Here is a 27,560-nt window from a genome sequence, read left to right on the forward strand (position 1 = left end):
CTACTCTTACGCTAGCGAACGGGCCAAGCTTTCCTTCCTGATTGGATGCCTCTGTGGAGCAGTGCTTTCCTGGGCCACGGTGTTTTGGTAGAAACAGTCCCCCTTTTGCTTTCCTACTCCAGCTTCACAGAGGAGATGAAGAGTCTTTGACCACCCTGTCTGCAATAAGGATGCCGCTAAACGACTTCTGTCCCTCCGTCAAGGCTCCCATAGTGTCACTGAAATGGCAAATGAGTTTCGCACCCTCACTGCTGAGAGCGGCTGGAATGAGGCCCGCCCTTCAGGGAGCATTCCAGAATGCTCTCATGAGCTCATCTCTCTCGCCATCCGCATCCGACAACTGTCTCCGGGAGCGTCAGAGGGAGAGGGAAAGTAAGGTTGCATGCACCATAACATCTGCTTCCTTGCCTTGTTCTCCTTCTCCGACTGCCTCCATCCCCAAGTCTCTTCCAGAACATGAACCCATGCAGCTCGGCCGGGCCCGTCTCTCTTCAGAAGAGATGCAGCGCCGAATCAGCACTAGGAGCTGCCTATACTGTGGCCAGGTTGGTCACTTTGTCTCTACTTGATCCCTGTGTCAAGCAAAAGAGGTGGCTCAGCAGTAGTGGGGGATATACTGTTGAGCCAAATCGCCTGCCGATCTCCCCCCCGACCCGTGCTTGATGGCACCCTTGTGTGGTAGAGCCAGGCTTTTCCTCTGCCTGCTCTCATCGACTTGGGCGCCGACGAGAGTTTCCTGGACCGTGGTGTCGTTACCCAGTTGGGCCTGGACACTGTTCCACTCGATTCACCCCTCGATGCCAAAGCTCACAATGGACAGTTCCTCACCCGTGCCTGTGAGGGAATCGTCCCTGTCCTCCTGCGTCTCTCTGGAAACCACCAGGAAAGGATCAGTTTCCACATAATCGATTGCCCTCAGTTTCCTCTCGTTCTTGGCCTTCCATGGTTAAAGCTGCACAACCCACAGATCGACTGGACCGCCAGAAATGTACCCACTTGGAGTTAATTTTGTCACTCTAATTGTCTACATTCTGCCTTTGCCCCTCCCTTGTCTGTGCCCCAGTTCATTCCAGAACCTCCGGACCTGTCATCAGTTCCTCCCGAGAATAAACTTTCACCTGCAGAGAAAAATGTTGACATGGCATTCCCACTGACATCGCTTCCGACAGGGGACCCCAGTTTACATCAAAGGTATGGAGATCCTTCTGTTCAGCTCTTTGTATCAATGTCTGTCTTTCTTCTGGATATCACCCCCAGACCAACAGCCAGACCGAACGGCAAACCAGGAGATGGAGACTGCCCTACGCTGCGTGACATCTGATAACCCTTCCTCCTAAAGCGCCCAGCTACCCTGGGTTGAATATGGTGTTTCCTCCGACACATTGGTGCGGCTGGCTTCGGGTTAAGTGGGCATTGTGTCAAGAAGCAGTGCAGTTGGGTTGTGTTTCGGAGGACGCACGGCTCTCGACCTTTGCCTCTCCCGAGTCCGTATGGGAGTTGCAGCGATGAGACAAGACTAACTACCAATTGGATACCACAAACGGGGTAAAATAAAGAGCGTCTGCTGAATGACCAAAACACATTGGGTATTATCACAGAGATTGTATCGCCCAAACTCCCTGAAGGCGGGAGTCAGAGGCTAGGGGTTAGGGGTCAGGAGATGGTCGCGCCTGGAACTCCGAGTGTTAACGCTTGATCAGACTCCGGCACGACGACCTGGCTTTTTTTTTGCTTAGTCAAATTGACAGAGTCATGAACAGGTGAATGACTAAGGAGATGTGTGCGATTTACCGTGAGCCATGATGAGTCCTACAGCGTTTGGTTCACTGAGAGGCAGCATGGGGACGTTCAGCTTCATAGCCGCGCTGTAAGCTGCGTGGATGTGGAGACTGCACTTGTCGGGGTCTTTGGCTGTGGAGTCACACTTGGTGTTGGCAGGCTTCTGCAGGGGCACCCATTCCCCTCCCTGGTCGAAGGACACCACGGACTGCACCGAGCCATCTGGACAACAACACAACAAGAGACATTTACACCCCCCCAACAATATTTATTTGGACAGCGAAGCTATTTTATTTTTTATGTATTATTTGTCTCTATACTCCAGCATTTTGGATTTTCAATCAAATATTTAATGAGGCGACAGTACACAAACGAAAGCAATTGATGTGTCGTGTCCCTCCATTTGAATAAGCATTTGGACAAATTCACATAGTGTAAGAACAAGGATCTCACACCCCCCCCCCCCCCCCAAAAAATATGTCATGTCTTGGGGGTATGATCTCAACCCCTGTAACTTCTCACTCATCATTATTCCCAATTATTTTCGCTAATCATGGTTAGCATCCACTTTAAAATGTGTTCAGAAACACGTTTTATTCTTATGTACAATAAAACTGACTCCAAAATGACACAATACATTATTTACCATTCATTTCTATTGGGCGCACATGTAGTCATTGTATGCTAGGTAAAATGGGACCAAATACTAAACTTTTGACTACATTATAAAACACACAAGTGAATTTGTCCATATACTTATTACATCTTCAAATGGGGGGACTAGATACAGTAAAACAAATATGCATGAAAATACTCTAAAATACCCTAAAATAAAAAGGTGACATTCTGTACTGTCGCCCTCATATGAAACAAATCCCAAATACTAGCGTAAAAAGAGAATAAAAGTTGTAGCTTCACTGTCCACATAAATACTTATTTCTTATATTTCACCTTTATTTTAACCTGGTAGGCCAGTTGAGAACAAGTTCTCGTTTACAACTGCGACCTGGCCAAGATAAAGCAACGCTTTAGTTACACATGGAGTAAACGTACAGTCAATAACACAAAAGAAAATAAAAAGATCTATGTACAGTGTGTGGAAATATAGAAGAGTAGGGATGTAGGCAATAAATAGGCCCTAGAGGCAAAAATAATTACAATTTAGCATTAATACTGGAGTGATAGATGTGAGATGATGATGTGCAAATAGAGATACTGGGGTGCAAAAGAGCAAGAGGATAAGTAATAATATGGGGATGAGGTAGTTGGGTGTGCTATTTACAGATGGGCTACGTACAGGTAGAGTGATCGGTAAGCTGCTCAGACAGCTGATGCCTAAAGTTAGATGGAGTGTATATATAACCTAGTGTATATATGGGTCCACTGGTCTTCCTGAGCTGCTGTAGACATGCAGCTGATCTCACACTGAACAGCTAAGGAGAGTCATACTGGGCCTCATAACTGGCATATAATACACAGGAGTCTGAGGACACAGGAGTCTTGAGGACACAGGAGTCTGGGGACACAGGAGTCTAAGTGCTCTGAGTGTTGGAGCATTTAAAGCAGGTGTATGTGTGTGTGTGTGTGTATGTATGTATGTATGTATGTATGTGTGTGTGTGTAGTCCCTACCCTCTGCCAGTATACTGGTGATGAAGACCCCTCGTAGAGAGGTAACGTTGGTGAAGTCAGTGTCTCCCCCTGTGGTGGTGTAGAGGTGACGCTCCAGAGACTTAGAGTACACTGTACCCCTGTCGTCTGACACGTAGATGCTGCCATAGCCTGTGTCTGGGGACATATAGGAGGGAGACAGTTCTATTACTGTATTAAGTGAAGGAGAGGAAGAGAGGAGGTGATGAGGAAAGGAAAGGAAAGGAGGAACAGAGGATGGAGGAGTAGAGTAGAAGAGGAAGAGAGAAAAACTCTCTAAAACAGATGGATTATAATGGAGATTTTTTTTAATTTAGGGGCAGGAAGAGGACAGAACATTGGTCCTGTTAGGGTCATATCCAACATGGTTAACTAGAGGGACAGGAAGAGGACAGAACATTGGTCCTATTGGGGTCATATCCAACATGGTTAACTAGAGGGACAGGAAGAGGACAGAACATTGTTCCTGTTAGGGTCATATCCAACATGGTTAACTAGAGGGACAGGAAGAGGAGAGAACATTGGTCCTATTGGGGTCATATCCAACATGGTTAACTAGAGGGACAGGAGGAGGACAGAACATTGTTCCTGTTAGGGTCATATCCAACATGGTTAACTAGAGGGACAGGAAAAGGACAGAACATTGGTCCTATTGGGGTCACAGTATGGGTATTGACTCACCTCCTGGTTCGTCCACGTGCATGAACACCATGTCCTCATTGGCTGCCAGGATGGAATAGAACTCCTCGTGGCCAACCGGAGGCAGCTGAGCCATGTTCCAGTCCTCCCCCTGGTTAGTCGACACATGGATCCTCCTCAGAGTTCCCTGGGGGAGGGTCGTAGAAAAACAGAGAGAGAGAGAAACAGAGAGAGAGAAACAGAGAGAGTGAGAAGGGCCTTAGGCTTAGTGAACAAGCTTACATTCAAAGCAGGAACACAAACATTATGCAAACAAGTAGACCACACACACACACACTTCCTCATACTTACAGTTCCAGTCATAACAGAGGCAAACAGAAACTTCCCCCCCAGGCCGAAAGAGAAGATCTTAGTGGCAACAGTCTTGATGGTCTTCCCATAGTCCGTCGTCCTCCTCAAGTCCAGCATCCCTCTGTCATCTGAGAGGGAGAGACAGATGTTCTCCTTATCTATTCTTAAAGTTAGATGTCAATTTATTTATCTTGCAATCCAGAACCACATTAACTATTTATGACAGTCTCTCACAAGAGGCTATAGAGACTACAACGACTAGAGACTACAACGACTAGAGAGACTACAATGACTAGACTACAACATCTAGAGAGACTACAACGACTAGACTACAACGACTAGAGAGACTACAACGACTAGAGAGACTACAACGACTAGAGAGACTACAACGACTAGAGAGACTACAACGACTAGAGAGACTACAACGACTAGAGAGACTACAACGACTAGAGAGACTACAACAACTAGAGAGACTACAACGACTAGACTACAGCGACTAGACTACAGCGACTAGACTACAGCGACTAGACTACAACGACTAGAGACTACAACGACTAGAGACTACAACGACTAGAGACTACAACGACTAGAGACTACAACGACTAGAGACTACAACGACTAGAGAGACTACAACAACTAGAGAGACTACAATGACTAGAGAGACTACAACGACTAGAGAGACTACAATGACTAGAGAGACTACAACGACTAGAGAGACTACAACGACTAGAGAGACTACAACAACTAGAGAGACTACAATGACTAGAGAGACTACAACGACTAGAGAGACTACAACGACTAGAGAGACTACAACGACTAGAGAGACATTCTAGAATTTATTAGCTATTGAATGGGTGTCGGTGTCACTTACTGCAGGATCCATTGAGGCTGGTGGTGAAGAATATGTTACTGTCCATCCCCCTGGAAACAGAGAAGACGACAAGCTGTCACCACACATTACTAGCCTTTGTAAACATGTATTTTTAAAATGTAACGAGGCAAGTCAGTTAAGAACAAATTCTTATTTACAATGACGGCCTACCGGGGAACAGTGGGTTAACGTCCTTGTTCAGAATGACAGATTTTTTTTGACCTTGTCCACTTGGGGATTCGATCCAGCAACCTTTCGGTCACTGGCCCAACGCTCTAACCATTAGGCTACCCTGCCGCTTTACCCAAACCAGTTTAGTTGCTAGTACAACACCAAGATCCCTGTTTTCAATGTATACTGGACTGATATAGTTTGGGACACACTGGTACAGCTGGAGATATGATGGAAGTTGAGACAGGCTGTAGAGACAAACAGCTGATCCTGCTGTCCTAAAAGGACCTTGGTGACTTGCGTTATCGTCTTGGTTACAGTTTAAAATCACACATTCCCTCCCACATACAGTACATACTGTACAGCCATGCCCTTCTCAAATATCTAATTTTCTGTGTTTGTCTTCAGAAAGTCTAGTCATGCCATAGTTAAGTTTAAGTTTGACCTATATTCCTGTGTTTCTATCAAGGTTAGGTCTTTAGGGACTGGGAGAAGAGGCTGGGTGGTGTGATATCGCTGTGTGTGTGTGTGTACTGTACACTACTTGTGACGCTCTGGGTGTCGCAGCGCTAGAAAATGAACCAGCGAGGGTAAACAAACACGCAACAGCTACTACTGACGCCCTTTCATCACAATGCAGGCAGAACCAGGAAATACCTCTGCAGAAAAATAGAGCTTGTGCAGGGTAGGGCTTGGCCCAGAGAACACATAGTCAAACACTAACATAATTGCAATTCCAGTTTACTGCCTGCTTTTACAGTGTGTGTTTCACGGTGTGCATGGTGCCCTGATGACAGTCGGGGCAATATGGATGTTTATTTAGTATGTTTATTCAACATATTACATCTAAAAACTAATCAGCTAGCTGATAGGTATATTCATAGAGATCCTATTAAATGACTAGAGGGACTAAACCCTCAAAGTTCCATAAATGGGTGAAAATGGCAGCCATCTTGGTCAGGGAGAAATCCAAAACCAGTCAAATTGGATTGAATGGCAGTAGAGGCATTGGTGATGTAATTCACTGATGCAGGACAATACAAGTAAGGCATGTGATGTATCGCAAATTGTGTAATGGAATTATAGTCAACCTAGGATATTGTCATGTAATTACAAATACAGTTCATACATGTTTTAAACACATTTTCTATATAAATAGAATCTAAAAAATATATGTTAACAGACCATAAATGTCTCAGATTGTGTTTTCTTGGAAAGCTGCAAGTGCTATTATATGATACAATATCAGTACTTGTTGGATTTACAACTTTATACAAAATATATATATATATATTTGTTACAGTGAAATGTGTTGTTTTACAGGATCAGCCATAGTAGTACGGCACCCCTGAAACAAATTAGGGTTAAGTGCCTTGCACAAGGGCACACCGACAGATCTAACACTTTGTTGACTTGGGTTTTCAATCCAGCAACCTTTCAGTTACTGGCCCAATGCTCGAACCGCCAGGCTACCTGACCATTCTGGCTACCTGCCAGTCTAAATCCTGTCATAAACTGAGTCGAGCCAGTGTATGGCTGTGTATTGACTGCATTGTTAGAATGGAATATTGGCATATTGGCAGTTAATTAGAAATATTCATTGACTCATTCCTCTAGCTAACGTACATACAGTGCAGATACATTCTTCACATTCATTGTTTTAAACAATATCTTAGCACAGTACTGGCAGAACGTGGTCGACCATCTCCCTGACCAATATATCTGACCTTTGAACCCTCATAAGAAGGTTCATATCCATTTTAGCATTCAAATTCTATGGGTTTATTCAACATCTACAACTAGCTGCCCGAGGGAGCAGAAGTCAAGCTAATATAATGCCACCAAATCAACCACAGGGACTGAGCTATAGTTAAGAGAGGGAATGAACATACAGTTCAGTCTACATAACAACAGTGGTCATTATAGGAACTCAAAACAGACCATGAGCAATGGGATAACTGGCTGCTAATAGTTCCTAACTTCTACAAACTCTTACCCTGTGGGCAGCCATGTAAGGATGGGTTCTACTCTAGTACTATATCTTTACCCAAAGTTCATGTCTCTTTGCTATATATCTTTACCCAAAGTTGATGTCTCTTTGCTATATATCTTTACCCAAAGTTGATGTCTCTTTACTATATATCTTTACCCAAAGTTGATGTCTCTTTACTATATATCTTTACCCAAAGTTGATGTCTCTTTACTATATATCTTTACCCAAAGTTGATGTCTCTTTACTATATATCTTTACCCAAAGTTGATGTCTCTTTGCTATATATCTTTACCAAAGATGATGTCTCTTTACTATATATCTTTACCCAAAGTTCATGTCTCTTTGCTATATATCTTTACCCAAAGTTGATGTCTCTTTGCTATATATCTTTACCCAAAGTTGATGTCTCTTTACTATATATATCTTTACCCAAAGTTGATGTCTCTTTACTATATATATCTTTACCCAAAGTTCTCTTTGCTATATACAGTGCCTTGCGAAAGTATTCGGCCCCCTTGAACTTTGCGACCTTTTGCCACATTTCAGGCTTCAAACATAAAGATATAAAACTGTATTTTTTTGTGAAGAATCAACAACAAGTGGGACACATTCATGAAGTGGAACGACATTTATTGGATATTTCAAACTTTTTTAACAAATCAAAAACTGAAAAATTGAGCGTGCAAAATTATTCAGCCCCCTTAAGTTAATACTTTGTAGCGCCACCTTTTGCTGCGATTACAGCTGTAAGTCGCTTGGGGTATGTCTCTATCAGTTTTGCACATCGAGAGACTAAATTTTTTTCCCATTCCTCCTTGCAAAACAGCTCAAGCTCAGTGAGGTTGGATGGAGAGCATTTGTGAACAGCAGTTTTCAGTTCTTTCCACAGATTCTCGATTGGATTCAGGTCTGGACTTTGACTTGGCCATTCTAACACCTGGATATGTTTATTTTTGAACCATTCCATTGTAGATTTTGCTTTATGTTTTGGATCATTGTCTTGTTGGAAGACAAATCTCTGTCCCAGTCTCAGGTCTTTTGCAGACTCCATCAGGTTTTCTTCCAGAATGGTCCTGTATTTGGCTCCATCCATCTTCCCATCAATCTTAACCATCTTCCCTGTCCCTGCTGAAGAAAAGCAGGCCCAAACCATGATGCTGCCACCACCATGTTTGACAGTGGGGATGGTGTGTTCAGTGTGATGAGCTGTGTTGCTTTTACGCCAAACATAGCGTTTTGCATTGTTGCCAAAAAGTTCAATTTTGGTTTCATCTGACCAGAGCACCTTCTTCCACATGTTTGGTGTGTCTCCCAGGTGGCTTGTGGCAAACTTTAAACGACACTTTTTATGGATATCTTTAAGAAATGGCTTTCTTCTTGCCACTCTTCCATAAAGGCCAGATTTGTGCAATATATGACTGATTGTTGTCCTATGGACAGTCTCCCACCTCAGCTGTAGATCTCTGCAGTTCATCCAGAGTGATCATGGGCCTCTTGGCTTGCATCTCTGATCAGTCTTCTCCTTGTATGAGCTGAAAGTTTAGAGGGACGGCCAGGTCTTGGTAGATTTGCAGTGGTCTGATACTCCTTCCATTTCAATATTATCACTTGCACAGTGCTCCTTGGGATGTTTAAAGCTTGGGAAATATTTTTGTATCCAAATCCGGCTTTAAACTTCTTCACAACAGTATCTCGGACTTGCCTGGTGTGTTCCTTGTTCTTCATGATGCTCTCTGCGCTTTTAACGGACCTCTGAGACTATCACAGTGCAGGTGCATTTATACGGAGACTTGATTACACACAGGTGGATTGTATTTATCATCATTAGTCATTTAGGTCAACATTGGATCATTCAGAGATCCTCACTGAACTTCTGGAGAGAGTTTGCTGCACTGAAAGTAAAGGGGCTGAATAATTTTGCACGCCCAATTTTTCAGTTTTTGATTTGTTAAAAAAGTTTGAAATATCCAATAAATGTCGTTCCACTTCATGATTGTGTCCCACTTGTTGTTGATTCTTCACAAAAAAATACAGTTTTATATCTTTATGTTTGAAGCCTGAAATGTGGCAAAAGGTCGCAAAGTTCAAGGGGGCCGAATACTTTCGCAAGGCACTGTATGTATACATAAAACGCATATACATATATACATATATACACACATATATACATATATACACATATATACACACACATACACATATATATATATATATATATCTCGTAGTCTCTTACCATTTGAACAGACACACCATGTCATGGATCTTCCTCCAGTTCTCTCCAAAGTCCTCTGACAGCCAGAGCTCGTTCTGTAAAGGGGTTAAAAGGTATTATAAATACGTCAACTGGGCCTCCCGAGTGGCGCAGCGGTCTAAGGCAATGCATCGCAGTGCTTGAGGCGTCACTACAGACCAGGGTTTGATCCCAGGGTGTCACAACCGGCCGTGATCGGGAGGCTGAATGCAGAATGTGCCTGGGGTTGTTCCGAACAGAATGTGCCTGGGGTTGTTGCACCTACCCCACATTATCCAGACATTCTTATCATGCTAATGAATGTATTCAGACAATTTTCAGATTTCTATATCAACAAATGCAGTAAAAAGTACAGTAAATGTAAAATCCCCCCCCAAATATAAAGTGTAATGTTTGTATTCAGTCTTGTGTCAGGTGAACTGTTGTGTCCTCAACTTTTCCCATGATCTCCAAACTGTTCCCATTCACTTGCGACCACGCTCATGTATACGTTTCTCATATTTCTTCTGTAAAAAAAAAACATTTCAATTTAGCTCTAAAATAAAGTGATTTAGACAGAGAGGATCGGAACAGCTCCTATCAACCCTGAGAGGTAAATGATGAGGCTGACTAGACCACTGGTGTTGTAAAAGTACTGATGAGTTGTGTGTGTCGATGGGTCTGGGTTTTAGGAGAAGTAAGAACACTTTATAGTACTCCTCACCCCCTCCACACGCCCCCTGACCCCCCCGACCCCTCCTGACCCCCCCCCCCGACCCCCCCGACCCCTCCTGACCCCCCCCGACCCCTCCTGACCCCCCCCTGACCCCCCCGACCCCTCCGCACGCCCCCTGACCCCCCCGACCCCTCCTGACCCCCCCTGACCCCCCCGACCCCTCCACACGCCCCCTGACCCCCCCCTGACCCCCCCCGACCCCTCCAGACTCACAGTGTTGCCGATAACCAGGAGAACGTTGGCGTCTCTGGGGTTGTATGTGATCTGCATCAGGGGGTTGAAGGGAAGGTCCTGCTGCTCAAAGCTGTTCCCAAAGTCTCTGGAGATAAAGATACGAGATCCCAGGCTGCCAGACACATCACCTGTCAGGATCACCTGAGAGCAGGAGGACGGGCAAACCAAATGATGATATGTCCCATTGAACTCATAGAACTATTCTGAACATTGAACAGTGGTCTACAACATCACACGTCTTTTGATACATTAGGGAGATATAACATATTATAGGCTTTGATACGTGACAGTAAAAGTTTATACATGCTTAGAAAACAAACAAAGTTACACCTGCAGTCTTTCCTGCAGTGTTGCCATTATTTTCAGAGGCGTTTCTTCTAGAACATGCCATTAGCACATAAGATAGTTCCCAGGCTCTAAAAAGGCATCTTACCTTCCCAGAGTTCTCTGGTCCGATGGCGATCCCGAACTCTGTCCTGATGAAAGTGTTGTTGATGAGGTTTGTGACGTCCTGGAACGACTTCCCATAGTTCTCACTGAGGAAGCGCACTTAATATTCAACAACTCATCAGCTCAAATATTATCTGGCTATATTTTACCACAGAAAATCTTTGACACAACTGGTGATGAATCAGTCTGTTCTTACCTTCGATAGAGTTTGGACTGGGCGAATCTCAACATGAAGAATGGAACCTGGAATGTTGTCAAAGCCAGGATGACCTGTACAGAAAAAGTCTAGCTTTAAGACTAGTATAGAGCGCCCGTGAGGACTGGTATAGAGCGCCCGTGAGGACTGGTATAGAGCGCCCGTGAGGACTGGTATAGAGCGCCCGTGAGGACTGGTATAGAGCGCCCGTGAGGACTAGTATAGAGCGCCCGTGAGGACTGGTATAGAGCGCCCGTGAGGACTGGTATAGAGCGCCCGTGAGGACTAGTATAGAGCGCCCGTGAGGACTAGTATAGAGCGCCCGTGAGGACTGGTATAGAGCGCCCGTGAGGACTGGTATAGAGCGCCCGTGAGGACTGGTAAAGAGCGCCCGTGAGGACTGGTATAGAGCGCCCGTGAGGACTGGTATAGAGCTCCCGTGAGGACTGGTATAGAGCGCCCGTGAGGACTGGTATAGAGCGCCCGTGAGGACTGGTATAGAGCGCCCGTGAGGACTGGTATAGAGCGCCCGTGAGGACTGGTATAGAGCGCCCGTGAGGACTGGTATAGAGCGCCCGTGAGGACTGGTATAGAGCGCCCGTGAGGACTGGTATAGAGCGCCCGTGAGGACTGGTATAGAGCGCCCGTGAGGACTAGTATAGAGCGCCCGTGAGGACTAGTATAGAGCGCCCGTGAGGACTGGTAGAGCGCCCGTGAGGACTGGTAGAGCGCCCGTGAGGACTGGTATAGATCGCCCGTGAGGACTGGTATAGATCGCCCGTGAGGACTGGTATAGAGCGCCCGTGAGGACGCATAGTGCGCCCGTGAGGACTGGTATAGAGCGCCCGTGAGGACTGGTATAGAGCGCCCGTGAGGACTGGTATAGAGCGCCCGTGAGGACTGGTATAGAGCGCCCGTGAGGACTGGTATAGAGCGCCCGTGAGGACTGGTATAGAGCGCCCGTGAGGACTGGTATAGAGCGCCCGTGAGGACTAGTATAGATCGCCCGTGAGGACTGGTATAGAGCGCCCGTGAGGACTGGTATAGAGCGCCCGTGAGGACTGGTATAGAGCGCCCGTGAGGACTGGTATAGAGCGCCCGTGAGGACTGGTATAGAGCGCCCGTGAGGACTGGTATAGAGCGCCCGTGAGGACTGGTATAGTGCGCCCGTGAGGACTGGTATAGAGCGCCCGTGAGGACTAGTATAGTGCGCCCGTGAGGACTGGTATAGTGCGCCCGTGAGGACTGGTATAGTGCGCCCGTGAGGACTGGTATAGAGCGCCCGTGAGGACTAGTATAGAGCGCCCGTGAGGACTAGTATAGAGCGCCCGTGAGGACTAGTATAGAGCGCCCGTGAGGACTGGTACAGTGCGCCCGTGAGGACTGGTATAGAGCGCCCGTGAGGACTAGTATAGTGCGCCCGTGAGGACTGGTATAGTGCGCCCGTGAGGACTGGTATAGTGCGCCCGTGAGGACTGGTATAGAGCGCCCGTGAGGACTGGTATAGAGCGCCCGTGAGGACTGGTATAGTGCGCCCGTGAGGACTGGTATAGTGCGCCCGTGAGGACTGGTATAGAGCGCCCGTGAGGACTAGTATAGAGCGCCCGTGAGGACTAGTATAGAGCGCCCGTGAGGACTAGTATAGAGCGCCCGTGAGGACTGGTATAGTGCGCCCGTGAGGACTGGTATAGAGCGCCCGTGAGGACTGGTATAGAGCGCCCGTGAGGACTGGTATAGAGCGCCCGTGAGGACTGGTATAGAGCGCCCGTGAGGACTGGTATAGAGCGCCCGTGAGGACTGGTATAGAGCGCCCGTGAGGACTAGTATAGAGCGCCCGTGAGGACTAGTATAGAGCGCCCGTGAGGACTGGTATAGTGCGCCCGTGAGGACTGGTATAGAGCGCCCGTGAGGACTGGTATAGAGCGCCCGTAAAGATAATTATATTATACTTACATTCCATCTATAAGTTTGAGAGCCGGTTTGACATAACGATCATTTAGTTATATCGGTACGTAACAGAATAGAACATAGTAAAACTCACCCCGGTGGCGTCTCCAACCCAGGCCAGTGACACGGACCCACTCAGGTCATTGAAGGAGTACTGAGAGGAAAAGAGAGAAAAGCAGACATGTTCTGGTTATTGTTCACAGACTGATATCCATCACAACATCATGTATAAGAGGCAAGCCGTCACATTACTCACGCAGTGTGTGAGTCATCCAGAAATGGTTTAATTCATACATGATCTTTAATATTAGCAGCAGTGGATCTGATAATGTAGGCCTCATATAGTAATAAAGGATAATGCAATAAAGTAATTCCCCTAATCTGATTTTAAAGTGTCCACATACCTAAAAGTGTTCACATACAAGTAGCTCCAGTAGAATGTGTTCACCCAGCCGTGAAGCTAATGCTGTACCGTACCTCTCCCTCTCCCTCCCTAATGCTGTACCATACCTCTCCCTCTCCCAACCTAATGCTGTACCATACCTCTGCCTCTCCCAACCTAATGCTGTACCATACCTCTCCCTCTCCCAACCTAATGCTGTACCATACCTCTCCCTCTCCCAACCTAATGCTGTACCATACCTCTCCCTCTCCCAACCTAATGCTGTACCATACCTCTGCCTCTCCCAACCTAATGCTGTACCATACCTCTCCCTCTCCCAACCTAATGCTGTACCATACCTCTCCCTCTCCCAACCTAATGCTGTACCATACCTCTCCCTCCCTAATGCTGTACCATACCTCTCCCTCCCTAATGCTGTACCATACCTCTCCCTCTCCCTCCCTAATGCTGTACCATACCTCTCCCTCTCCCAACCTAATGCTGTACCATACCTCTCCCTCTCCCAACCTAATGCTGTACCATACCTCTCCCTCTCCCAACCTAATGCTGTACCATACCTCTCCCTCTCCCAACCTAATGCTGTACCATACCTCTCCCTCTCCCAACCTAATGCTGTACCATACCTCTCCCTCCCTAATGCTGTACCATACCTCTCCCTCTCCCAACCTAATGCTGTACCATACCTCTCCCAACCTAATACTGTACCATACCTCTCCCTCTCCCAACCTAATGCTGTACCATACCTCTCCCTCCCTAATGCTGTACCATACCTCTCCCTCTCCCAACCTAATGCTGTACCATACCTCTCCCTCCCTAATGCTGTACCATACCTCTCCCTCTCCCAACCTAATGCTGTACCATATCTATCCCTCTCCCTCTCCCAACCTAATGCTGTACCATATCTCTCTCCCTCTCCCTCTCCCAACCTAATGCTGTACCATACCTCTCCCAACCTAATACTGTACCATACCTCTCCCTCTCCCAACCTAATGCTGTACCATACCTCTCCCTCTCCCTCCCTAATGCTGTACTATACCTCTCCCTCTCCCAACTTAATTCTGTACCATACCTCTTCCTCTCCCTCCCTAATGCTGTACCATACCTCTCCCTCTCCCAACCTAATGCTGTACCATACCTCTTCCTCTCCCTCCCTAATGCTGTACCATACCTCTCCCTCTCCCAACCTAATGCTGTACCATACCTCTCCCAACCTAATGCTGTACCATACCTCTCCCTCTCCCTCCCTAATGCTGTACCATACCTCTCCCTCTCCCCCCCTAATGCTGTACCATACCTCTCCCTCTCCCTCCCTAATGCTGTACCATACCTCTCCCCCTCCCAACCTAAAGCTGTACTATACCTCTCCCTCTCTAATGCTGTACCATACCTCTCCCTCTCCCTCCCTAATGCTGTACCATACCTCTCCCTCTCCCTCCCTAATGCTGTACCATACCTCTCCCTCTCCCAACCTAATGCTGTACCATACCTCTCCCTCTCCCAACCTAATGCTGTACCATACCTCTGCCTCTCCCAACCTAATGCTGTACCATACCTCTCCCTCTCCCAACCTAATGCTGTACCATACCTCTCCCTCTCCCAACCTAATGCTGTACCATACCTCTCCCTCCCTAATGCTGTACCATACCTCTCCCTCTCCCAACCTAATGCTGTACCATACCTCTCCCAACCTAATACTGTACCATACCTCTCCCTCTCCCAACCTAATGCTGTACCATACCTCTCCCTCCCTAATGCTGTACCATACCTCTCCCTCTCCCAACCTAATGCTGTACCATACCTCTCCCTCTCCCAACCTAATGCTGTACCATACCTCTCCCTCTCCCTCCCTAATGCTGTACTATACCTCTCCCTCTCCCAACTTAATTCTGTACCATACCTCTTCCTCTCCCTCCCTAATGCTGTACCATACCTCTCCCTCTCCCAACCTAATGCTGTACCATACCTCTTCCTCTCCCTCCCTAATGCTGTACCATACATCTCCCTCTCCCAACCTAATGCTGTACCATACCTCTCCCAACCTAATAATGTACCATACCTCTCCCTCTCCCTCCCTAATGCTGTACCATACCTCTCCCTCTCCCCCCCTAATGCTGTACCATACCTCTCCCTCTCCCTCCCTAATGCTGTACCATACCTCTCCCCCTCCCAACCTAAAGCTGTACTATACCTCTCCCTCTCTAATGCTGTACCATACCTCTCCCTCTCCCTCCCTAATGCTGTACCATACCTCTCCCTCTCCCAACCTAATGCTGTACCATACCTCTCCCTCTCCCAACCTAATGCTGTACCATACCTCTGCCTCTCCCAACCTAATGCTGTACCATACCTCTCCCTCTCCCAACCTAATGCTGTACCATACCTCTCCCTCTCCCAACCTAATGCTGTACCATACCTCTCCCTCCCTAATGCTGTACCATACCTCTCCCTCTCCCAACCTAATGCTGTACCATACCTCTCCCAACCTAATACTGTACCATACCTCTCCCTCTCCCAACCTAATGCTGTACCATACCTCTCCCTCCCTAATGCTGTACCATACCTCTCCCTCTCCCAACCTAATGCTGTACCATACCTCTCCCTCCCTAATGCTGTACCATACCTCTCCCTCTCCCAACCTAATGCTGTACCATATCTATCCCTCTCCCTTTCCCAACCTAATGCTGTACCATATCTCTCTCCCTCTCCCTCTCCCAACCTAATGCTGTACCATACCTCTCCCAACCTAATACTGTACCATACCTCTCCCTCTCCCAACCTAATGCTGTACCATACCTCTCCCTCTCCCTCCCTAATGCTGTACTATACCTCTCCCTCTCCCAACTTAATTCTGTACCATACCTCTTCCTCTCCCTCCCTAATGCTGTACCATACCTCTCCCTCTCCCAACCTAATGCTGTACCATACCTCTTCCTCTCCCTCCCTAATGCTGTACCATACCTCTCCCTCTCCCAACCTAATGCTGTACCATACCTCTCCCAACCTAATAATGTACCATACCTCTCCCTCTCCCTCCCTAATGCTGTACCATACCTCTCCCTCTCCCTCCCTAATGCTGTACCATACCTCTCCCTCTCCCTCTCCCTCCCTAATGCTGTACCATACCTCTCCCCCTCCCAACTTAAAGCTGTACTATACCTCTCCCTCTCTAATGCTGTACCATACCTCTCCCTCTCCCTCCCTAATGCTGTACCATACCTCTCCCTCTCCCTCCCTAATGCTGTACCATACCTCTCCCTCTCCCAACCTAATGCTGTACTGTACCTCTCCCTCTCTAATGCTGTACCATACCTCTCCCTCTCCCTCCCTAATGCTGTACCATACCTCTCCCTCTACCTCCCTAATGCTGTACCATACCTCTCCCTCTCCCAACCTAATGCTGTACCATACCTCTCCCAACCTAATGCTGTACCATACCTCTCCCAACCTAATGCTGTACCATACCTCTCCCAACCTAATGCTGTACCATACCTCTCCCTCTCCCAACCTAATGCTGTACCATACCTCTCACTCTCCCAACCTTATACTGTACCATACCTCTCCCTCTCCCTCCCTAATGCTGTACCATACCTCTCCCTCTCCCAACCTAATGCTGTACCATACCTCTCCCTCTCCCTCCCAAATGCTGTACCATACCTCTCCCTCTCCCAACTTAATTCTGTACCATACCTCTTCCTCCCTAATGCTGTACCATACGTCTCCCTCTCCCTCCCTAATGCTGTACCATACCTCTCCCTCTCCCAACCTAATGCTGTACCATACCTCTCCCTCTCCCAACCTAATGCTGTACCATACCTCTCCCTCTCCCTCCCTAATGCTGTACCATACCTCTCCCTCTCCCTCCCTAATGCTGTACCATACCTCTCCCTCTCCCAACCTAATTCTGTACCATACCTCTTCCTCTCCCTCCCTAATGCTGTACCATACCTTTCCCAACCTAATGCTGTACCATACCTCTCCCTCTCCCTCCCTAATGCTGTACCATACCTCTCCCTCTCCCAACCTAATTCTGTACCATACCTCTTCCTCTCCCTCCCTAATGCTGTACCATACCTCTCCCTCTCCCAACCTAATGCTGTACCATACCTCTCCCAACCTAATACTGTACCATACCTCTCCCTCCCTAATGCTGTACCATACGTCTCCTTCTCCCTCCCTAATGCTGTACCATACCTCTCCCTCTCCCAACCTAATGCTGTACCATACCTCTCCCTCTCCCAACCTAATGCTGTACCATACCTCTCCCTCTCCCAACCTAATGCTGTACCATATCTCTCCCTCTCCCAACCTAATGCTGTACCATACCTCTCCCAACCTAATGCTGTACCATACCTCTCCCTCTCCCAACCTAATGCTGTACCATACCTCTCCCTCTCCCAACCTAATGCTGTACCATATCTCTCCCTCTCCCTCCCTAATGCTGTACCATACCTCTCCCTCTCCCAACCTAATGCTGTACCATACCTCTCCCTCCCTAATGCTGTACCATACCTCTCCCAACCTAATGCTGTACCATACCTCTCCCTCTCCCTCCCTAATGCTGTACCATACCTCTCCCAACCTAATGCTGTACCATACCTCTCCCTCTCCCAACCTAATGCTGTACCATACCTCTCCCTCTCCCTCCCTAATGCTGTACCATACCTCTCCCAACCTAATGCTGTACCATATCTCTCCCTCTCCCAACCTAATGCTGTACCATACCTCTCCCAACCTAATACTGTACCATACCTCTCCCTCTCCCAACCTAATGCTGTACCATACCTCTCCCTCTCCCTCCCTAATGCTGTACCATACCTCTCCCAACCTAATGCTGTACCATACCTCTCCCTCTCCCAACCTAATGCTGTACCATACCTCTCCCTCTCCCTCCCTAATGCTGTACCATACCTCTCCCAACCTAATGCTGTACCATATCTCTCCCTCTCCCAACCTAATACTGTACCATACCTCTCCCTCTCCCAACCTAATGCTGTACCATACCTCTCCCTCTCTAATGCTGTACCATACCTCTCCCTCTCCCAACCTAATTCTGTACCATACCTCTTCCTCTCCCTCCCTAATGCTGTACCATACCTCTCCCAACCTAATGCTGTACCATACCTCTCCCAACCTAATGCTGTACCATACCTCTCCCTCCCTAATGCTGTACCATACCTCTCCCTCCCTAATGCTGTACCATACCTCTCCCTCTCCCTCCCTAATGCTGTACCATACCTCTCCCTCTCCCTCCCTAATGCTGTACCATACCTCTCCCTCTCCCGCCCTAATGCTGTACCATACCTCTCCCAACCTAATGCTGTACCATACCTCTCCCTCCCTAATGCTGTACCATACCTCTCCCTCTCCCAACCTAATTCTGTACCATACCTCTTCCTCTCCCTCCCTAATGCTGTACCATACCTCTCCCAACCTAATGCTGTACCATACCTCTCCCAACCTAATGCTGTACCATACCTCTCCCTCCCTAATGCTGTACCATACCTCTCCCTCTCCCTCCCTAATGCTGTACCATACCTCTCCCTCTACCTCCCTAATGCTGTACCATACCTCTCCCTCTCCCGCCCTAATGCTGTACCATACCTCTCCCTCTCCCAACCTAATGCTGTACCATACCTCTCCCTCCCTAATGCTGTACCATACCTCTCCCTCTCCCTCCCTAATGCTGTACCATACCTCTCCCTCTCCCTCCCTAATGCTGTACCATACCTCTCCCTCTCCCGCCCTAATGCTGTACCATACCTCTCCCTCTCCCAACCTAATGCTGTACCATACCTCTCCCTCCCTAATGCTGTACCATACCTCTCCCTCTCCCTCCCTAATGCTGTACCATACCTCTCCCTCTCCCTCCCTAATGCTGTACCATACCTCTCCCTCTCCCTCCCTAATGCTGTACCATACCTCTCCCAACCTAATGCTGTACCATACCTCTCCCTCTCCCTCCCTAATGCTGTACCATACCTCTCCCAACCTAATGCTGTACCATACCTCTCCCTCTCCCAACCTAATGCTGTACCATACCTCTCCCTCTCCCAACCTAATGCTGTACCATATCTCTCCCTCTCCCAACCTAATGCTGTACCATACCTCTCCCAACCTAATACTGTACCATACCTCTCCCAACCTAATGCTGTACCATACCTCTCCCTCTCCCAACCTAATTCTGTACCATACCTCTTCCTCTCCCTCCCTAATGCTCTACCATACCTCTCCCAACCTAATTCTGTACCATACCTCTTCCTCTCCCTCCCTAATGCTGTACCATACCTCTCCCAACCTAATGCTGTACCATACCTCTCCCAACCTAATGCTGTACCATACCTCTCCCTCCCTAATGCTGTACCATACCTCTCCCTCTCCCTCCCTAATGCTGTACCATACCTCTCCCTCTCCCTCCCTAATGCTGTACCATACCTCTCCCTCTCCCGCCCTAATGCTGTACAATACCTCTCCCTCTCCCAACCTAATGCTGTACTGTACCTCTCCCTCTCTAATGCTGTACCATACCTCTCCCTCCCTAATGCTGTACCATACCTCTCCCTCTCCCTCCCTAATGCTGTACCATACCTCTCCCTCTCCCTCCCTAATGCTGTACCATACCTCTCCCAACCTAAGGCTGTACCATACCTCTCCCTCTCCCTCCCTAATGCTGTACCATACCTCTCCCTCTCCCAACCTAATGCTGTACCATACCTCTCCCTCTCCCAACCTAATGCTGTACCATACCTCTCCCTCCCTAATGCTGTACCATACCTCTCCCTCTCCCAACCTAATGCTGTACCATACCTCTCCCTCTCCCAACCTAATGCTGTACCATACCTCTCCCTCTCCCAACCTAATGCTGTACCATACCTCTCCCTCCCTAATGCTGTACCACACCTCTCCCTCCCTAATGCTGTACCATACCTCTCCCTCCCTAATGTTGTACCATACCTCTCCCTCTCCCAACCTAATGCTGTACCATACCTCTCCCAACCTAATGCTGTACCATACCTCTCCCTCTCCCAACCTAATGCTGTACCATACCTCTCCCTCTCCCTCCCTAATGCTGTACCATACCTCTCCCTCTCCCAACCTAATGCTGTACCATACCTCTCCCTCCCTAATGCTGTACCATACCTCTCCCTCTCCCAACCTAATGCTGTACCATATCTATCCCTCTCCCAACCTAATGCTGTACCATATCTCTCCCTCTCCCTCTCCCAACCTAATGCTGTACCATACCTCTCCCAACCTAATACTGTACCATACCTCTCCCTCTCCCAACCTAATGCTGTACCATACCTCTCCCTCTCCCTCCCTAATGCTGTACCATACCTCTCCCTCTCCCAACTTAATTGTGTACCATACCTCTTCCTCTCCCTCCCTAATGCTGTACCATACCTCTCCCTCTCCCAACCTAATGCTGTACCATACCTCTCCCTCTCCCTCCCTAATGCTGTACCATACCTCTCCCTCTCCCTCCCTAATGCTGTACCATACCTCTCCCTCTCCCAACCTAAAGCTGTACTATACCTCTCCCTCTCTAGTGCTGTACCATACCTCTCCCTCTCCCTCCCTAATTCTGTACCATACCTCTCCCTCTCCCTCCCTAATGCTGTACCATACCTCTCCCTCTCCCAACCTAATGCTGTACCATACCTCTCCCAACCTAATGCTGTACCATACCTCTCCCTCTCTAATGCTGTACCATACCTCTCCCTCTCCCTCCCTAATGCTGTACCATACCTCTCCCTCTCCCAACCTAATGCTGTACTGTACCTCTCCCTCTATAATGTTGTACCATACCTCTCCCTCTCCCTCCCTAATGCTGTACCATACATCTCCCTCTCCCAACCTAATGCTGTACCATACCTCTCCCAACCTAATGCTGTACCATACCTCTCCCAACCTAATGCTGTACCATACCTCTCCCTCTCCCAACCTAATGCTGTACCATACCTCTCCCTCTCCCAACCTTACGCTGTACCATACCTCTCCCTCTCCCAACCTAATGCTGTACCATACCTCTCCCTCTCCCAACCTAATGCTGTACCATACCTCTCCCTCTCCCAACCTAATGCTGTACCATATCTCTCCCTCTCCCAACCTAATGCTGTACCATACCTCTCCCAACCTAATACTGTACCATACCTCTCCCTCTCCAAACCTAATGCTGTACCATACCTCTCCCTCTCCCAAATTAATTCTGTACCATACCTCTCCCTCTCCCAACCTACTGCTGTACCATACCTCTCCCAACCTAATACTGTACCATACCTCTCCCTACCTAATGCTGTACCATACCTCTCCCTCTCCCTCCCTAATGCTGTACCATACCTCTCCCTCTCCCTCACTAATGCTGTACCATACCTCTCCCTCTCCCAACCTAAAGCTGTACTATACCTCTCCCTCTCTAATGCTGTACCATACCTCTCCCTCCCTAATGCTGTACCATACCTCTCCCTCTCCCTCCCTAATGCTGTACCATACCTCTCCCTCTCCCTCCCTAATGCTGTACCATACCTCTCCCTCCCTAATGCTGTACCATACCTCTCCCTCCCTAATGCTGTACCATACCTCTCCCTCTCCCAACCTAATGCTGTACCATACCTCTCCCAACCTAATGCTGTACCATACCTCTCCCAACCTAATGCTGTACCATACCTCTCCCTCTCCCAACCTAATGCTGTACCATACCTCTCCCTCTCCCAACCTTATGCTGTACCATACCTCTCCCTCTCCCAACCTAATGCTGTACCATACCTCTCCCTCTCCCAACCTAATGCTGTACCATACCTCTCCCTCTCCCAACCTAATGCTGTACCATTTCTCTCCCTCTCCCAACCTAATGCTGTACCATACCTCTCCCAACCTAATACTGTACCATACCTCTCCCTCTCCCAACCTAATGCTGTACCATACCTCTCCCTCTCTAATGCTGAACCATACCTCTCCCTCCCTAATGCTGTACCATACTTCTCCCTCCCTAATGCTGTACCATACCTCTCCCTCTCCCAACCTAATGCTGTACCATACCTCTCCCAACCTAATGCTGTACCATACCTCTCCCTCTCCCAACCTTATGCTGTACCATTCCTCTCCCTCTCCCAACCTAATGCTGCACCATACCTCTCCCTCTCCCAACCTAATGCTGTACCATATCTCTCCCTCTCCCTCTCCCAACCTAATTCTGTACCATACCTCTCCCAACCTAATGCTGTACCATACCTCTCCCAACCTAATGCTGTACCATACCTCTCCCTCTCCCAACCTTATGCTGTACCATTCCTCTCCCTCTCCCAACCTAATGCTGTACCATACCTCTCCCTCTCCCAACCTAATGCTGTACCATATCTCTCCCTCTCCCTCTCCCAACCTAATTCTGTACCATACCTCTCCCAACCTAATGCTGTACCATACCTCTCCCAACCTAATGCTGTACCATACCTCTCCCTCTCTAATGCTGTACCATACCTCTGCCTCTCCCAACCTAATGCTGTACCATACCTCTCCCTCTCCCAACCTAATGCTGTACCATACCTCTCCCTCTCCCAACCTAATGCTGTACCATACCTCTCCCTCCCTAATGCTGTACCATACCTCTCCCTCCCTAATGCTGTACCATACCTCTCCCTCCCTAATGCTGTACCAAACCTCTCCCTCTCCCAACCTAATGCTGTACCATACCTCTCCCAACCTAATACTGTACCATACCTCTCCCTCTCCCAACCTAATGCTGTACCATACCTCTCCCTCCCTAATGCTGTACCATACCTCTCACTCTCCCAACCTAATGCTGTACCATAGCTCTCCCTCCCTAATGCTGTACCATACCTCTCCCTCTCCCAACCTAATGCTGTACCATATCTATCCCTCTCCCTCTCCCAACCTAATGCTGTACCATATCTCTCCCTCTCCCTCTCCCAACCTAATGCTGTACCATACCTCTCCCAACCTAATACTGTACCATACCTCTCCCTCTCCCAACCTAATGCTGTACCATACCTCTCCCTCCCTAATGCTGTACCATACCTCTCCCTCTCCCAACTTAATTGTGTACCATACCTCTTCCTCTCCCTCCCTAATGCTGTACCATACCTCTCCCTCTCCCAACCTAATGCTGTACCATACCTCTCCCAACCTAATACTGTACCATACCTCTCCCTCTCCCTCCCTAATGCTGTACCATACCTCTCCCTCTCCCTCCCTAATGCTGTACCATACCTCTCCCTCTCCCAACCTAAAGCTGTACTATACCTCTCCCTCTCTAATGCTGTACCATACCTCTCCCTCTCCCTCCCTAATTCTGTACCATACCTCTCCCTCTCCCTCCCTAATGCTGTACCATACCTCTCCCTCTCCCAACCTAATGCTGTACCATACCTCTCCCAACCTAATGCTGTACCATACCTCTCCCTCTCCCTCCCTAATGCTGTACCATACCTCTCCCTCTCCCTCCCTAATGCTGTACCATACCTCTCCCTCTCCCAACCTAATGCTGTACCATACCTCTCCCAAACTAATGCTGTACCATACCTCTCCCAACCTAATGCTGTACCATACCTCTCCCTCTCCCAACCTAATGCTGTACCATACCTCTCCCTCTCCCAACCTAATGCTGTACCATACCTCTCCCTCTCCCAACCTAATGCTGTACCATACCTCTCCCAACCTAATACTTTACCATACCTCTCCCTCTCCCAACCTAATGCTGTACCATACCTCTCCCAACCTAATACTTTACCATACCTCTCCCTCTCCCAACCTAAAGCTGTACTATACCTCTCCCTCTCTAATGCTGTACCATACCTCTCCCTCCCTAATGCTGTACCATACCTCTCCCTCTCCCTCCCTAATGATGTACCATACCTCTCCCTCTCCCAACCTAATGCTGTACCATACCTCTCCCAACCTAATGCTGTACCATACCTCTCCCTCTCCCAACCTAATGCTGTACCATACCTCTCCCTCTCCCAACCTTATGCTGTACCATTCCTCTCCCTCTCCCAACCTAATGCTGTACCATACCTCTCCCTCTCCCAACCTAATGCTGTACCATATCTCTCCCTCTCCCTCTCCCAACCTAATGCTGTACCATACCTCTCCCAACCTAATACTGTACCATACCTCTCCCAACCTAATGCTGTACCATACCTCTCCCTCCCTAATGCTGTACCATACCTCTCCCTCTCCCAACCTAATGCTGTACCATACCTCTCCCAACCTAATGCTGTACCATACCTCTCCCTCTCCCAACCTAATGCTGTACCATACCTCTCCCTCCCTAATGCTGTACCATACCTCTCCCTCTCCCAACCTAATGCTGTACCATATCTCTCCCTCTCCCAACCTAATGCTGTACCATACCTCTCCCAACCTAATACTGTACCATACCTCTCCCTCTCCCAACCTAATGCTGTACCATACCTCTCCCTCTCTAATGCTGTACCATACCTCTCCCTCTCCCAACCTAATTCTGTACCATACCTCTTCCTCTCCCTCCCTAATGCTCTACCATACCTCTCCCAACCTAATTCTGTACCATACCTCTTCCTCTCCCTCCCTAATGCTGTACCATACCTCTCCCAACCTAATGCTGTACCATACCTCTCCCAACCTAATGCTGTACCATACCTCTCCCTCCCTAATGCTGTACCATACCTCTCCCTCTCCCTCCCTAATGCTGTACCATACCTCTCCCTCTCCCTCCCTAATGCTGTACCATACCTCTCCCTCTCCCGCCCTAATGCTGTACCATACCTCTCCCTCTCCCAACCTAATGCTGTACCATACCTCTCCCTCCCTAATGCTGTACCATACCTCTCCCTCTCCCTCCCTAATGCTGTACCATACCTCTCCCTCTCCCTCCCTAATGCTGTACCATACCTCTCCCTCTCCCTCCCTAATGCTGTACCATACCTCTCCCAACCTAATGCTGTACCATACCTCTCCCTCTCCCTCCCTAATGCTGTACCATACCTCTCCCAACCTAATGCTGTACCATACCTCTCCCTCTCCCAACCTAATGCTGTACCATACCTCTCCCTCTCCCAACCTAATGCTGTACCATATCTCTCCCTCTCCCAACCTAATGCTGTACCATACCTCTCCCAACCTAATACTGTACCATACCTCTCCCAACCTAATGCTGTACCATACCTCTCCCTCTCTAATGCTGTACCATACCTCTCCCTCTCCCAACCTAATTCTGTACCATACCTCTTCCTCTCCCTCCCTAATGCTCTACCATACCTCTCCCAACCTAATTCTGTACCATACCTCTTCCTCTCCCTCCCTAATGCTGTACCATACCTCTCCCAACCTAATGCTGTACCATACCTCTCCCAACCTAATGCTGTACCATACCTCTCCCTCCCTAATGCTGTACCATACCTCTCCCTCTCCCTCCCTAATGCTGTACCATACCTCTCCCTCTCCCTCCCTAATGCTGTACCATACCTCTCCCTCTCCCGCCCTAATGCTGTACCATACCTCTCCCAACCTAATGCTGTACTGTACCTCTCCCTCTCTAATGCTGTACCATACCTCTCCCTCCCTAATGCTGTACCATACCTCTCCCTCTCCCTCCCTAATGCTGTACCATACCTCTCCCAACCTAATGCTGTACCATACCTCTCCCTCTCTAATGCTGTACCATACCTCTCCCTCTCCCAACCTAATGCTGTACCATACCTCTCCCTCTCCCAACCTAATGCTGTACCATACCTCTCCCTCTCCCTCCCTAATGCTGTACCATACCTCTCCCTCTCCCAACCTAATGCTGTACCATACCTCTCCCTCTCCCAACCTAATGCTGTACCATACCTCTCCCTCTCCCAACCTAATGCTGTACCATACCTCTCCCTCCCTAATGCTGTACCACACCTCTCCCTCCCTAATGCTGTACCACACCTCTCCCTCCCTAATGCTGTACCATACCTCTCCCTCCCTAATGTTGTACCATACCTCTCCCTCTCCCAACCTAATGCTGTACCATACCTCTCCCAACCTAATGCTGTACCATACCTCTCCCTCTCCCAACCTAATGCTGTACCATACCTCTCCCTCTCCCTCCCTAATGCTGTACCATACCTCTCCCTCTCCCAACCTAATGCTGTACCATACCTCTCCCTCCCTAATGCTGTACCATACCTCTCCCTCTCCCAACCTAATGCTGTACCATATCTATCCCTCTCCCAACCTAATGCTGTACCATATCTCTCCCTCTCCCTCTCCCAACCTAATGCTGTACCATACCTCTCCCAACCTAATACTGTACCATACCTCTCCCTCTCCCAACCTAATGCTGTACCATACCTCTCCCTCTCCCTCCCTAATGCTGTACCATACCTCTCCCTCTCCCAACTTAATTGTGTACCATACCTCTTCCTCTCCCTCCCTAATGCTGTACCATACCTCTCCCTCTCCCAACCTAATGCTGTACCATACCTCTCCCTCTCCCTCCCTAATGCTGTACCATACCTCTCCCTCTCCCTCCCTAATGCTGTACCATACCTCTCCCTCTCCCAACCTAAAGCTGTACTATACCTCTCCCTCTCTAGTGCTGTACCATACCTCTCCCTCTCCCTCCCTAATTCTGTACCATACCTCTCCCTCTCCCTCCCTAATGCTGTACCATACCTCTCCCTCTCCCAACCTAATGCTGTACCATACCTCTCCCAACCTAATGCTGTACCATACCTCTCCCTCTCTAATGCTGTACCATACCTCTCCCTCTCCCTCCCTAATGCTGTACCATACCTCTCCCTCTCCCAACCTAATGCTGTACTGTACCTCTCCCTCTATAATGTTGTACCATACCTCTCCCTCTCCCTCCCTAATGCTGTACCATACATCTCCCTCTCCCAACCTAATGCTGTACCATACCTCTCCCAACCTAATGCTGTACCA

The 27,560-nt window shown here is 48.5% G+C and overlaps 1 protein-coding gene across 1 annotated transcript in view; it reads right to left on the minus strand.

The window, feature by feature from the left end:
- LOC110531272 (sortilin) overlaps positions 1-27,560 on the minus strand; it is a 50,680-nt gene that overhangs the window by 10,948 nt on the left and 12,172 nt on the right. Inside the window, exons 2-11 of the mRNA XM_036988931.1 lie at positions 13,341-13,400; positions 11,300-11,373; positions 11,087-11,189; positions 10,633-10,794; positions 9,687-9,760; positions 5,290-5,339; positions 4,419-4,546; positions 4,110-4,254; positions 3,411-3,566; positions 1,792-2,001 (exon numbers count right to left, since the gene is read on the minus strand). Coding sequence (XP_036844826.1) covers positions 1,792-2,001; positions 3,411-3,566; positions 4,110-4,254; positions 4,419-4,546; positions 5,290-5,339; positions 9,687-9,760; positions 10,633-10,794; positions 11,087-11,189; positions 11,300-11,373; positions 13,341-13,400 — 1,162 coding nt within the window. The remainder of the gene's footprint in view (positions 1-1,791; positions 2,002-3,410; positions 3,567-4,109; positions 4,255-4,418; positions 4,547-5,289; positions 5,340-9,686; positions 9,761-10,632; positions 10,795-11,086; positions 11,190-11,299; positions 11,374-13,340; positions 13,401-27,560) is intronic.

The sequence above is a fragment of the Oncorhynchus mykiss genome, chromosome 9, assembly GCF_013265735.2.
Source record: "Oncorhynchus mykiss isolate Arlee chromosome 9, USDA_OmykA_1.1, whole genome shotgun sequence".
Taxonomy (NCBI): Eukaryota; Metazoa; Chordata; class Actinopteri; order Salmoniformes; family Salmonidae; genus Oncorhynchus; species Oncorhynchus mykiss.